This window comes from Camelus ferus, chromosome 21 (assembly GCF_009834535.1).
Source record: "Camelus ferus isolate YT-003-E chromosome 21, BCGSAC_Cfer_1.0, whole genome shotgun sequence".
Lineage (NCBI taxonomy): Eukaryota > Metazoa > Chordata > Mammalia > Artiodactyla > Camelidae > Camelus > Camelus ferus.
Window position 1 is genome coordinate 4109357 of NC_045716.1, and position 14359 is coordinate 4123715.

The window sequence follows — 14359 nt, forward strand, 5'->3', positions numbered from 1 at the left end:
TGGTTCGTGTCCCCTCCCCTGCCAGAAGCATGAGGAGATTTTGCTCTGATATTTATTATGGGAACTGGTAAAGCTCCCAGATGTAAATCTCACAGTATTGGGGGGGCCATCCTTTGAATAGATACCCCTGGAATTTTTAACCCTCAGAGTTGTCTGCACTGAGCCTCCAGGTCTTCCTACCTGGCATTGGTCCCCTGGGTGGTGTCCACTTGTGAGGCTCTGCTCCAGGATGTCAAGTTCACCTGTCTGTCTCTCTAGTCTCGGGGGCAGTGGTTTGCTCTGTGTCCTCCTTTCTCTTATGGATCCAAGAAGAATAGTTGATTTTCCAGTCTATTCAGCTTTTCATTTATTGTTAGGGTAGAGTGGCAACTTTCTAGCTCCTTACACATGGAACTGGAAACTGGAAGCCCACTTAGCTTTTCAGTGTCACTTTTTTTACTGGAAATTATTGTGTATATACTATATGATCCCTATTAGAATTTTCTGTCTTTTAAATAGTAATATTATACAATGTGGCTTATAGTTTGCAGAGTACTTTCACTTATTACCATATTCACTATTCTGTAAGGTACTTTCACTAATGACCATGTTGTCTTCACGACAACCCTGTAAGGTAGACGTTATCCTATTTTACAGTCAGGAACTATTTCAGAGCTGCATGTATTACTTGCTCAAATACATGCAACTACTAAATTGGAAGGAAATGTAGGTCAGAGAGAGTTCTTTTCACCCCTGGCCTTAAGAAGGATAAGCAGTTTCCAGTCAGCACTGCTAGTGTTATGCTCTGATTTGCAACAATTTCTTTTATAAAGTAGGACTAAAAGTCAAATCCACTTGTGGCCTCTGCAGAGATCATTGGGCAGCGGTGATAGGGATAAAATAAATGCCTGGAACACAGCTTACACTAAATAACACCATTTTTTTTTGTGAAAGTAAAAGAAACACTTGTAAAATGTATTGCTTCAATCATTCAGTTACTTTGATACAGTATGCTTTCCCAGGTCTTCCAGTCTGTTACGCATGCAGCTACCTTTACCCTCAGCCTGCCAGAACATTGTGTGTCCATGAACAGATGAAGTGCTTACATTACACATTCATAGACTGAGACGCCAGAAATTCAGTTGGGTTCTCTCATTGCTCCAAGCAGATTTCTGCCCTCTCAGCCATGACAACTCAGGCTGGGCTTTGAATACTGATGGCAAGCCCTTTTATTATTAATCAGAGATTTGTATGAATTAATTTAAGAACATGATGGAGATGGGAGCTTAAATTAGAATCAAACTTAACATCCTAAATAAAATAAAGCATATTGCTTCTTGACATTTAAAGCTCTAGCAAATGAAACAAAAACTTTGTAAGCTTTGATGATGGATTAAAAGTATATAATCTCAAAGTTAAGTTGCTAGCTAAATACTTTTAACCCCTTTATCAAGCAAAAGACATTTCCCTACTATAATAAGTTGGATAACAATTACAATTTTGAAAGGACATCCAATTTTTCTAAGTGTTTATCTATATACTGTATGAACTTGAGATATTTCACTACTGATTGCCTGGGATTTCTTTGGGTTGGTATATGACTTTATTTAAGATGTTCACCCAGCAGGTTCAGCGCAATTTCAGTCTTTCCCTGAGATGACTAAAAATTACATTTATTGCACTTAAAATTTTCTGTGAGCACAAAAAGAAATTTAATTACTGTCATAAAATGATAAGCCACTTTTGCATTCCCACCTATTGAAATAAATACAATTATTGTTATTACCTAAAACGCATAGATTTGGACCAATAACCATCATAGCACATGAACATGTATATAAAATACCCTTAAAATAAAAATATGAAGAGAAATGTGAAAAAGATCTGAAAGCCTATCATTTCAATTTTTATTTTTGAGCTATATTAATATAGCTCTTCACACATGCCACATATTTACAGTTTTCCAGGAAAATAACTTTTAAGGGTAAAGGATGATTTAAATAATTTGTAAAGCATACATAAGATACGAATTGAATATTTCTTATCATTCATCAGACACATATTATGTCTGCACAATTCTTGTCACACACATTATTTCTCAGCTCAGTACCGTGTATAGTAGACAGTAAATAAATGCTTATTAGTGATATTTAAATAGTATTTTAAAACTGTACATTAATTTGAATTTGTTTTAAAACAAATGTAACAATGTAGTAATATTTGAACAAATTAAGATGGCATTATTCCAGTGCAGCTACCTATCATCAGTCCCCCCAAAGCATTCATACAACTCATTGGTTTTTCATAGATTCTAATACACTCCAAAGTTCTTCTTTTATTGAGCTACTTCTTCAGTTAAGTTCTTTCCTTTCTGTCCTCTTGAAGGCATAATTTTATACCATTTTCCATATGTTTATTGATTCTTTCAGATACTTTGAAGACGGTCACCTTTCTCTTGACTCCATTCCTTTCCCTTCCTGCTTTGTTTTAAATCTGTGGCTCATGTCAGAATATAATTTAAATGCTTTTGGCTTGAGAAACTGCTGCAAAATCTGGCAAAACTGACAGTATTAACCTAACAAAGAAGCAGAAGATTTAAGAGGTAGAATCATTATACTAAGGCTAAATTTATGTTTTTATTTAAGAAAAGGAGAAAAAATTGCATCCTCCTAAACAACTTTCTACATTTGAGTATATGTTATTTTAGTTATGTAGTTGATTAAAATATTAATTTGAAGGAAATTTGTTCATTCACACTAATGATTGAGAAATACATTCTAGATTGTCAGCTTATGCTCATTTGTATTAATACAGGTAGCAGCATTGAAAAAATCATGTCTGTGGTAATACTTTACATCAGGAACTCATATTTAACACAAAATCAGAAAGTGGTGAATGTAGTTTAAATCTTATGAGGTTTGGCAACATATTTTTTGTTTGACTTTTTTTATTTTGATAAAATATACTTAACAAAATTTACAAATTTAACTTTTTAAGTATATAGTTTTCATGGTGCTAAATATATTCTATTCACATTTTTGTGCAACCATCACCACCATTCATCTCGAGAACCTTTCCTCTTCCCCAACTGAAACACCATATGCATTAAACACTAACTCCCCTTTCTGCCCCTTCCCCCAGCCCCTGGCCTCCATCATTCTGCTCTCTGTCCCCATGAATTTGACTACTCTAGCTACTTCATGTAATGGAATTATACAATATTTATGCTTTTGTGGCTGGCTTATTTCACTTAGCATGATGTCTTCAAGGTTCATCCATGTTATATATAACGTGTCAAAATTTCCTTCCTTTTTAAAACTGAATAATATTTCATTGTATGTATGTGCTGCATTTTGTTTATCTAAATATCCATCTATGGACACTTGTGTTGCTTTCATATTTTGGCTATTGTGAGTCATGTTGCTATGAATGTAGGTATGCAAATTTTTGGTTTTTTCCAACTTTATTATGAAAATTTTAAACATACAGAAAAGTTGGAAGAATTTTACAGTGAACATCAGTATCCCTACCGTTAGATTCTAACACCATTTTACTATGCTTCCTCTATCAACATCCGCCTCTCCATCCATCAATCTATCTTATTTTTTGAAGCATTTCAGAGTATTTTATAAATAATGTATTTTGTTCTGAATGCTTCAGCACACATATCATTAACTAGAATTCAGCATTAGTTTGGTTTTTCTTTTAGGGTAACATTATATACAATGAAATGTACAAATCTTAAGTGCATATTCAGTTAATTTTGACATGCATATACTTATGTAACTGAAACTCCTGTCAAGATATAGAACATTACTGTCACCCCAGAAAGTTCCCTCATGTCCTTTCCCAGCTGATTCTTTCTCCTAATCCCACAAAGGTAACTACTGTTCTGATAATTTTTCTCCATAGATTGGTTTTGCCTGTTTTAGAACTTTGTATAGTTGGAATCATAATGTGTACTTTTTTATGTAAGGCTTCTCTCATTTAGCATGTTTTTGAAATTCATTGATATCATTGTATAGATCAGTATTTCTTTCCTTTATCTTGCTGAGTAATATTCCATCATATGACTATATCATAGTGCATCCATTGTCTTATGATGGACACCTGGCCATCTTATTACTGCTGAATTATTACTTTATACAGGATGAAACAGAATCTCCCTTGCTTATTCCTTTACCCTTTAGTTACTAACATTAAAGCTTAGTAAGTGCTTATAAAGGGATTTCTTTTTTTTAAGCAGTGTATTTAAAATCCTTTTGAATTCCCCGATAGCTCTGCAGGACCATTTCTGTTTACCCTAGATCTTAACCAGTGAAAGAGATCAAGTACACACTGATTTCAAATGTGTATTAGCTCCCATGGTGGGCACATCTTGAGATCATAAACTGACCTCCAATCTTACTGCTGTCTGAGTTTTTGGAAGAACATTGTTGATTCTCTATTGAGAGTTGGAAGTAGGAGGCATTGGCTAGTTTCTGGTGGTTGCAGGTGGGGGAGTTCTCACTCTGGCCAGTTGCTGTAGCAGCATCAGCAAAGGGTAGAAGATAGGTTTAGGAGAGAGGGGACAGAGACATTACAGGGTATTAGTAGCTAAAATCAGTCTCTACTACAGTTGTAAATTGAAACCCAATTTTTTTGAAGAGAGAAATTTAAGTTGACCTTTTTACAGTATTTCATTTGCTAATTAGACAGTATTGTAACATATCGTCTTTGATAGAATGGCAACTCATACAAATTTAAACATACCAACTTTGCCATGTTTTCATCTACAGTATGTGTAGTATACATGCTTTGTTTTGTATCTGATCTCAAAATACCATAAGAACATAAAGACTCGTTTTATAATACCATCTTTTTTCATTTAATTTGTGATTTCCAGGAGTAAATCTAATTAAAAAAAAATTCTCCATGGTTTAAGGACAAGTAACCAAGGATATCAAAGAAGCATTTAAAATATTAAGACCTACTCTGTATTTTCCAGAAGGTATGAAAGTAATACCACTTAATAGGTTAGTGGCCACCCTGCGCTTTCAAAGCACTTTTGAGTCATTCATCTGTCTGAAGTAGGGCGGTCTTTGCACCCTTGGTTAATAGATGAGAACTCTTTTTCCCCTGGTGTTTTACTGTATTTGAATTCCAGAATTTATCCAGAGCTCTCCAAACAGTTGCTTGTGGGCTTCTGGTGGCCTAACAAAGATTCCTTTTTCAACAATGGCTTTTACTACTTATGTTGTAAATACTTCTGGGATATTTTTTCAGAAGTTATTAAAACTAGAAGCAAACAATTGTGAGCTTTTATGATAACAGTAAAAATAAGTTTAACCTGAAAACTTGAAAGAGATTATATCATTCATAGAAGTTAAAATAATTATATATATATATAGTAGGTAAAATAGCTCATAAGTTTATGTAAAATCTTTAAGCAACTATAACTTTAATATGTACTTAATTCATGGTTTTCTTCCTGGAAGAGAAATTATGGAATCCTGTATCTAAAATAATTAATAAATTTAATAATTGCATTGTATTGGTCCAGGTATGTTTGTGGTTAACAAAGAAAGAAAAACCACAGGTCTTCATTTGCTGATTTAATCAGCAGTGGTTATGAGATTAGCATCTCTGCAAATTACTAGTTATTTATTACTTGAACTCATAATCTTAAATTAGAGCATGTTTACGGGAGCTCTATAATGTGAAGAAGTAAAGAGTTACCACATTCAGATGCTGGTTGTGCTGGTCTTCGTTCATTTAAACATAGGACATTTTGAAGGCAAAAATTCCAAAGCCTGATTTATTTTATCTATGCGTGTTTACAAGTATGTTTAATCCTGCTCTTGTTTTTGAGCTTCTTAATACTGCATAAAAATATTAATCACTAGGTGGTCTTAATGTAGCTATCTTCAGCACCTCTACAAAAAGTCATTGTCAGAGAATTCATTCTAATTCAAGGTTAATTAGTGTACCATTAAAATAATGTGTTACAAAAATTAATTACATTGCAGGTCAGAAAATGTGTTAAAAAGCATAGTGTAAATGTCTTGGGAGCACATCATCCTCCTTAAAACATTGCTGTATGAGTGCCGCCCTTCTGGAAGATACATCTGGAGTGAGAATCACTGTTGAGGTCCAGTCATAGGTGTTTCCCCTAAAGTAAATTTTTGGCACCACATATGGGAAATTTAAAATATAACTCCCCATTAACAGTAAAATGTGTTGCTTGTCTGCTTTCCCTTCGAAACAGCTAAGGATTTATACTTCAGCATTAGTCGGTGTAACCCTATTGGGTTAAACCTAAGGCAAAATCAGGAATCTAGTTGATAAATAGAAATTACCTGTACATCTTGCAGTAAAAAATACTAGATACATTAATATTATGTTTTCTTACTTAACTATTAGGTAGTTCTGTAGGTGCCCTGTGTAAGTATACCACACATCATTTTAGTTATGTAGTAATTCTTGTTAATAATTTAACTTAATAGCCATAAAACATAAACTCAAAATTAGAACTAAAAATGATACAGACTTTGACACTTTATCTGATTATTTTAATGTAAAAGCTGTTGAAACAATTACATTGAACTATAGAATATTTTATACATTGGTATCTGTTCTGAGAGTCTTATTAGAAAATCTGATTTTTCATATGGAGGGTTTAGGAATTAGTGCCCTAGTAACAATAAATCAGTACACATTAGAGCTACAGAAAATTTAACATCAGAAACTCTGTTCTTTATTCAACAATACATTTTTTCACTTGGCTTTTAGAATTGTCTCCATTTTAAAAAATTCTTAGTGGGCTCTGGACAAAGTAGTTGTGCTATTACAGCAAATTGTGAATGATTTGCCCACATTTTAAATTTTTCTGCTTTACTTCCTCTTTGGATTAAAAATGAACGGAGCAAATGAAAGAAAAAAGAAAATGACAATTTGTGGGGAAGAAGTTGTTTTACTTTGGGTTTTGTTTGTTTGTTTGTTTCAAGAAGAGTTCCTGGTTTAATTAGTTGAGCTAATGGGTGTGTGAAGAGGGTCTGAAGATAGAGTGTAAGTGGGTTTAGAAAAGCTTTCTTGAAAGGTGCTTTTTACTTTAAAGTCATCTTTGTCCCAGCTTGTATCTGCTTAAATCTTTTCTAACATGACATAAAGCAGGGATTTCAACTTAATGTAGAAAAACATTCCATTCTTTTAAAAATGACAACATCACTACCACCCTCAAAAAGCAGTGTTAAGCCATCCATCACTCATTTCTTCAGAAAAGCCCTTAGCTTTGGGGCTTTTGTTTATTCTTTGGACCAAGTAAGGCTTCTTTCATTAACTCAACCAAGATTTTCTGACAGTGGAAAAGAGTATTAACACACCAATAGTAGCTGTTCGTCTTTGGTGGACAATGGTTAAAATTAATGTTTCATATTTAGTACTTTGTCTCCTAACAGTTAATCATCTATTCTATTTTACAAGTGGCTTTCAGTCAACATTTGCAGATAAACATTAGTATAGACTGTTCTGATGTTTTGGGACTATTTCAGGGTGTAGATTTGGGATATAAAGGGGTGTGCTTACTTTCGAAGTGGTTAAATTTTCTTACATTTTAAGGAATGAACGAGTACATTTAGATACACTGCATTTAGATTATGATCTCTACCTAGGTTTAAGTACTCATGTTTCAAACATAAGATTTTTTTTTTACCAGAAGAAGTGGAGATAATAATTTAAAACTATCTTTCATATTTTTAAAGTACTTCAAAATTTACAAAGCATTATCTTGTAGCCCGTTCATTACAACAAATGTGATTGGTATTGCTGTTGTTCATATTATCCTTATTCCTACTCTGTGGTTGAGGAACCTGATCAGACTGAAGAAAGTCACTGAGCTGGTGCGTAACAGATTCCAGAAGTAGAACTCATGCTTTCCAAAGTCTGCTGCCTTTCCCATAGAGCCTTTTATGTCAATCATTCTTCAAATAGTTAACCTACGTTTTTACATATTACTACGTCTTTCATGAGACATTGCGTCTTTTATATGACCCTGCAGCTGAATTAACAAGTTCATTTATCTTTTTCTGTTGTCTATAGGGCAGAGCTCTACTCCATTGGGCTTGTGATCGAGGACATAAAGAACTAGTCACAGTCTTGCTGCAATATAGAGCTGATATTAACTGTCAGGTAAGAGTGATGAAAAGGGAGCTTTTCTAAAAAAATTGAGGTAAAATCCACATAAAATAAAATTTACTGTATTAACAATTTTAAAGTGTACATTTCAGTGGCATTAATACATTTAACAGTGTGCAACCATCACTGCTATCTTGTTCTGCAGCATTGTCATCAGCCTGAAAGGGTACTTTGTACCCATTAAGCAGTTACTCCCTACTTCTGCCTCACCCTGGGCAGTGGCAACAACTAATCTGCTTTCTGTCTCAGTGGATTTGCTTATTTTGGATATTTCATATAAATGGAGTCATAAAATATGTGGCCTTTGTGTCTGGCTTCTTTCAATTGGCATGTTTTCAAGGATTATCCATGCTGTAGCATGTAGCAGTACTTCCTCCCTTTCACGGCTGAGTAATACTCCGTTGTATGCTAGACCACATTATATCAGTGCATCAGTTGATGAGCAGTTGGGTTGTTTCCACCCTTTGGCAATTGGGAGTAGTTGCTGTGAACAGTTGTATATGTGTTTTTGTTTAAACGCTTATTTTCTGTTCTTTTGGTTCTGTACCTAAGAAGAGAATTTGAGTTATATGGTAATTTGATATTTAACTTTTTGAGGAACCTCCAGATTATTTTCCACAGGAGCTACTACCACATTTTACATTCCCACCAGCAATGCATGAGTGTTCCAGTTTTTCCACTTCTTTGCCGGTACTCATTGTTTTCCTTTTTAATAGCCATCCTAGTAGGCATGAAGTGATATGTCATCATGGTGTGATTTTGATTTGTAATTCCTTAATGACTAATGATGTTGAGTAGCTTTTCATGTACTTTTTGACAGTTTGTATATATCCTCTTTGGAAAAATGTCTATTCAAATGTTTTGCTCCTTTTTAAACTGAGTTGTTTGTTATTTAAGATGTAAAAATTCTTTATATTTATTCTGAACATTAGACCATTGTCAGATATATGACATGCAAATATCTTCTCCCTTTCTGTAAGTTGTCTTTTCACTTTCTTGATAGTGTCCTTTGGTGCACGAAAGTTTTTAATTTTGATGAAGTTCAGTTTGTCAATTTTTTTTTCATTGATTGTGTTTGGTGTCATACCTAAGAAATCATTGCCAAATCCAAAGTCATTATGATTTACCTTTTCCCCTTCCCTTCCCTTCCTTTCAATTGTGGCAAACTATACATAACATAAAATTTACTACTTTAACCATTTTTAAGTGTACAGTTCTTTGGCATTAAATACTTTCAATTGTTCAACCATCACCACCATTCATCTCCAGAACTTTTTTGTATTCTCTGATTGAAACTCTGTACTCATAACTGACTCCCCCATTCCCCCAGCCCCTGACAACCACCATTCTGCTTTCTATCTTCATGAATTTGACTACTCTAGATACTTCATATAAGTGGAATCATACAATACTTGTACTTATGTGACTGGCTTATTTCACTTAGCATTATGTCTTCAAGGTTCATCCACATTGTAGCATGTGTCAGAATTTCTTTCCTTTTTAAAACTAAATAATATTGCATTGTATGTATACGCCACATTTTGTTTATCCAGATATCCACCTATGGACACATAGGTTACTTTCATCTTTTGACTGTTGTGATTAATACTTCTATGAATATTGGTAGCAAATGTCTGTCTGAGTCCTTGCCTTCACCTCTTTTGAGTATGTATCCAATAATGGATCAGTGGGTCATATGATAATTCTTTGTTTAACATTTTGAGGAAACACCATACCTTTTTTCACAGTGGCGGCAGCATTTTCCATTCCTATTGTCAATGCACAAGTGTTCCAGTTTCTCTACATCCTTACCAACTCTTGTTATTTTCTGTATTTCTGATATTAGCCATCCTGCTTGATGTGAAGTGGTATCTCGTGGTTTTGATTTGCCTTTCCCTGATGATTGGTGATGCTGAACAGTATTAATGTTGAGCAGTCAGTATTAGCCATTTGTTTATCTCCTTTGGAGAAATGTCTGTTCAAATCCTTTGCCCAGTCTTTAATTGGGTTGTTTGGAGGTTTTTTTGTTGTTAAGTTGTAAGGAGTCTTTATTTATTTTGGATATCAACCCTTTATCAGATACATGATTTACAGTTACTTTCTCCCGTTTTGTGAGCTGTGTTTCACTCTCTTGATAGTAGTGTCCTTTGATGCATAACAGTTTCAGTTCGGCTTATCTATTTTTCCTTTGGTTGCCTGAGTTTTTTGTGTCATATCCAAGAAATCATTGCCAAATTCAGTGTTATGAAACTTTTTCCTGTGTTTTCTTTAAGAGCTTTATGATTTTAGCTCTGTTTTTAGGTCTCTGACCCATTTTGAGTTAATTTTTGTATGTAGCATAAGGTAAGGGTCCAGCTTCATTTTTTTGCATGTAGATATTCAGTTCTCCCAGCACCATTTATTGAAAGGACTGTCCTTTCTTCATTGAATGATCCTGACACCCTGGTCAAAAATCATTTGACCAGATATGCGAGGGTTTGGGACCTCTATTCTATTTCATTGGTCTGTATGTCTGCTTTTATGCCAGTATTACATTGGTTTGATTACTGCAGCTTTGTTGTAGTAAATTTTGAAATCAGTAAGCATGAGACCTCTAACTTTTTCTTTTTCAAGGTTGTTTTGGCTAGTCTGGATCCCTTAAGTTTCCATATGAGTTTTAGGGGATTTTTCTGTTTCTGCAAAAAATTTCATTGGGGAATTAATAGAGACTGTGTTGAATCTGTAGATCGATTTGGGGAGTGCAGGTCTCCCTTGCTTTTTGAAAATACAGCGTTACTGTGAAACCTTTTGTAAGCCGAACTGATGTAAAACGAAGAGGCGATTACCATAGAACACATCTTGCTAACGGATACGCTGAATAAACTAAGATAAAGCACAGATGCCCACAGACACACTTAAAAGCAATAGCGGCTTCATGCTGGAATGCTGAGTGTAGTTCTTAGGGAAGGAACTTGGCAGTGCCCTTCTCACTGCTCAGGGTGCACATTGCCTCTACAGTGGCTAGCTGCAAAACAAAGACTGAATGCTATTTTCTTTCTTTCTTTCTTTCTTTCTTTCTTTCTTTCTTTCTTTCTTTCTCTCTCTCTCTCTCTCTCTCTCTCTCTCTCTCTTTCTTTCTTTCTTTCTTTCTCTCTTTCTTTCTTTCTCTCTTTCTTTTTCTTTCTTTTCTTTCTTTCTTTCTTTCTTTCTTTCTTTCTTTCTTTCTTTCCTTTCTTTCTTTCCTTTCTTTCTTTCCTTTCTTTCTTTCTTTCTTTCTTTTTTGCCTTTTTTTAATAAAAGCAAAAATCTTCTTTGAATTTCTTTCGATTAGCAAAAACAGGTACTAATTTAGGTCTTTAGTAAAAGTAAAGGGGCAAAAAAGCAAACTTTTGAAAAGCAGAGGATACTTGTATTGTCATCTTAACAATGGTAAGTCTTCCAATCCATGAAGTGGCTTTTCTTTATTTGTGTCTCTAATTTCTTTCAGCACCATTTTATAGTTTAAAGTGTACAGTTCTTTTGCCTCCTTGGTTTAAGTTTATTCCTAGGTATTTTATTCTTTTTTGACACTATTGTAAATGAAACTGTTTTCTAAATTCCCTTTTTTGATTATTTATTGTTAGTGTTTAGAAATACAGCTGATTTTTGTGTGATTTTGTATCTTGCAACTTTGCTGAACAGCTTTTTGTAGAATCTTAAAGATTTTCTGCATATAAGATATATTGTCTATGAACAACGATAATTTTACTTCTTCCTTTCCAATCTGGATGCCTTTTATTTCATTTTCTTGCCTAATTGCTCTGACTAGTCCTTCTAGTACTATGTTGATAGAAATAGCAAAAGTGGACTTCCTTGTCTTGTTCATGAGTTTGCTTTTTAATTTAGTTTGTTAGGTAGAAAATGCTTTTTCTTTACATAATTTTTTTGCCATATATGTCCATCCTCCTCTAGCCCCCTAGGCCTCATAGTCTCACCCTGAACTTTTCATCAAATCTGAGATTTACAGTTCTGACTATACTCTCTGATTCATTTCACTCTAAATCTCTTATTTGACTTTGTGAAAATTCCTGGCCCCTTGACTGATCTGCTTTCTCCCATTTTAGCTCATTTTGTCCTCTCTCATGCAGTTACCCTCATCCTCATACCCATTCCCTCTTTTTCAACTGTGGTAGCCATCTGGTAAAACTCTAATTCTGATTAATCCAGTTGCCTGCCTTCTATACATTTACACCTTGGCTCTGGGCAAAGCTAGAAAAAAAAAGTCACAGAATTCTGATACTGTAATAAATCATGGTATCCATCTTTAATTTTCACTAGCAAGTCTTGTATTCTTTCTTATTCTCAGATTATCTGTTTCACAGACAAAATAGAAGAAATTTTTATCCCCAACCCAGATCTCAGCCAATAGTTGCAGCAACATATGTCTCTTTTTGACTATCCCTCGGACACTTCAAACATAGTATCTAACCCTGAACCTACCATCTCTCAACAGCTTCCCTCCCCAACCCCATAATTAGCACCAACATCCAACCAGTTTCCCAGGAGTCATCCTTGATTCTTCTCTCATTTTCACACCCCCTGAAGGTCCTGTAGGTTCTGCCCCCTAAGTATATCTTGAGTCTACCAACTTATCTATTTCCGCATTGCAAGCACACTAGGTTAAGCTTCTTAAATTATTTCAGCATCTCTGAACTATATCCTTGCTTCTAATCTTGACATCCTTCGATTTATTTCCCACTTTTCATCTAGAGAGTCTTTCTGAAATGCTAATTTGCAAATGTTCTCTTGTTTAATTTTATTGTTCTAAGATAAAATCTAAATTTAATTCACCCTGTGAAGCCCTTCTGATCTGGGCCTTGCTTACCTCTGCACATATTTCTCAGTGCACTCCTTGTTTATGTCCCATCCCTGGTACACTAAGTTCCACTGGTTCTGAAGAACTTGACATGCTGCTCACCTATTGAGCTTTTAATATACTGTTTTTTCTCTCCTTCATTCTCCCTCCTAGGCCTCAGTTTATACACCATTTCCTCCAGGAAACCTTTCTTCCCTCTAACCAGGTAAATACTCCCACTGTCTCTTATAGCATCTTGTTCTTAAGCTCATCAAAGAGCTACCACAGTGCATTCACGTTGAATTATAATTCATCATTTACATGTCTGTATCCTCAACACCACCACATGCAGGTACCAGAGTTTGGTTGTATCACCATTGCCTGATGCAGTGCTCAGTAATTACTGAACAAAGTAATACCAGTTTATAAAGAAGTTGACAGAATGTTAGAAAAATAGAACGTGAGAACCAGAAAAGACCTAAGACCTAAGCATTTACCAGAACTTTTTGGGTATCCTTGTTATTTCATCAGAAGAAATACTTCCTTCAGCATTAGACATGTGTGTCTTCATCTTGAACCAGTTCTTTAGCTTCAAGTCATGGGTCAGAGCCATAACCTTAAAGCCATGTATATTTCACTGATTTCTTTTTTAAAGTAGGTTGTATGTATACAAAGGAAAAAAAAACCCAAAAGATGCAAAAGACTAATTTTTAAAAACTCTTCCTCCTACCCTCATTTCAGAACTTACTATGTATTAAGGAAAATTAGCACTTTCTTTGTGATATAATTATTACTAAAACTTTTCTTCTAGTACTTCATCATTTCATAGTTTCTGTGATTCATCTAGAATTAATAGGAATTTTATTGTTGTCTCAATGATTAGCCAGTTGTTTCAGTGATGTTTATTGAATAATCTTCTCTACTGATTTGAAGTGTCTTCTTTTTATATTCTCACTTTGTCTATGTATTTCATTGTATTTCTGTGTTGTTCTTCTATTCCATTGCTCTGTTTTTCTGTTCATGTACTTGTGCTATGCCATTTTAATTATTGTAGATTCAGACTATGTTGTAAAACCTGACAGGATAGATTACTTAATTATTCTAAATATTTCCTGTTATTTTTGCTTGTTTATTTTTCTATGTGAACTTTGAAATCATCTTTCCAACCCTTACTTCCCCCAATCATCACCACCACCATTAAGTTAAAAAACAAACAAAACCAAAAACCTGTTGGTGTACTCATGTCTTTTGGATTGTTAGGGGGTAGTATTTTGGAGGGAAATGTCCCCAAGTTAGGCATAGCCTGTGGTTTTTACCTGTGGGTTTCTAGTATTCTGTTTGAATATTATAAGACAATACAAAAAACTGTACGTGGCTTTATAGGATGCTCTTTAC

The 14359-nt window shown here is 34.4% G+C and overlaps 1 protein-coding gene across 1 annotated transcript in view; it reads left to right on the forward strand.

Moving 5' to 3' along the window:
• Nucleotides 1-14359, forward strand: part of ACBD6 (acyl-CoA binding domain containing 6) — a 158758-nt gene that overhangs the window by 78729 nt on the left and 65670 nt on the right. The window contains exon 6 of the mRNA XM_032463616.1: nt 8056-8145. Coding sequence (XP_032319507.1) covers nt 8056-8145 — 90 coding nt within the window. The remainder of the gene's footprint in view (nt 1-8055; nt 8146-14359) is intronic.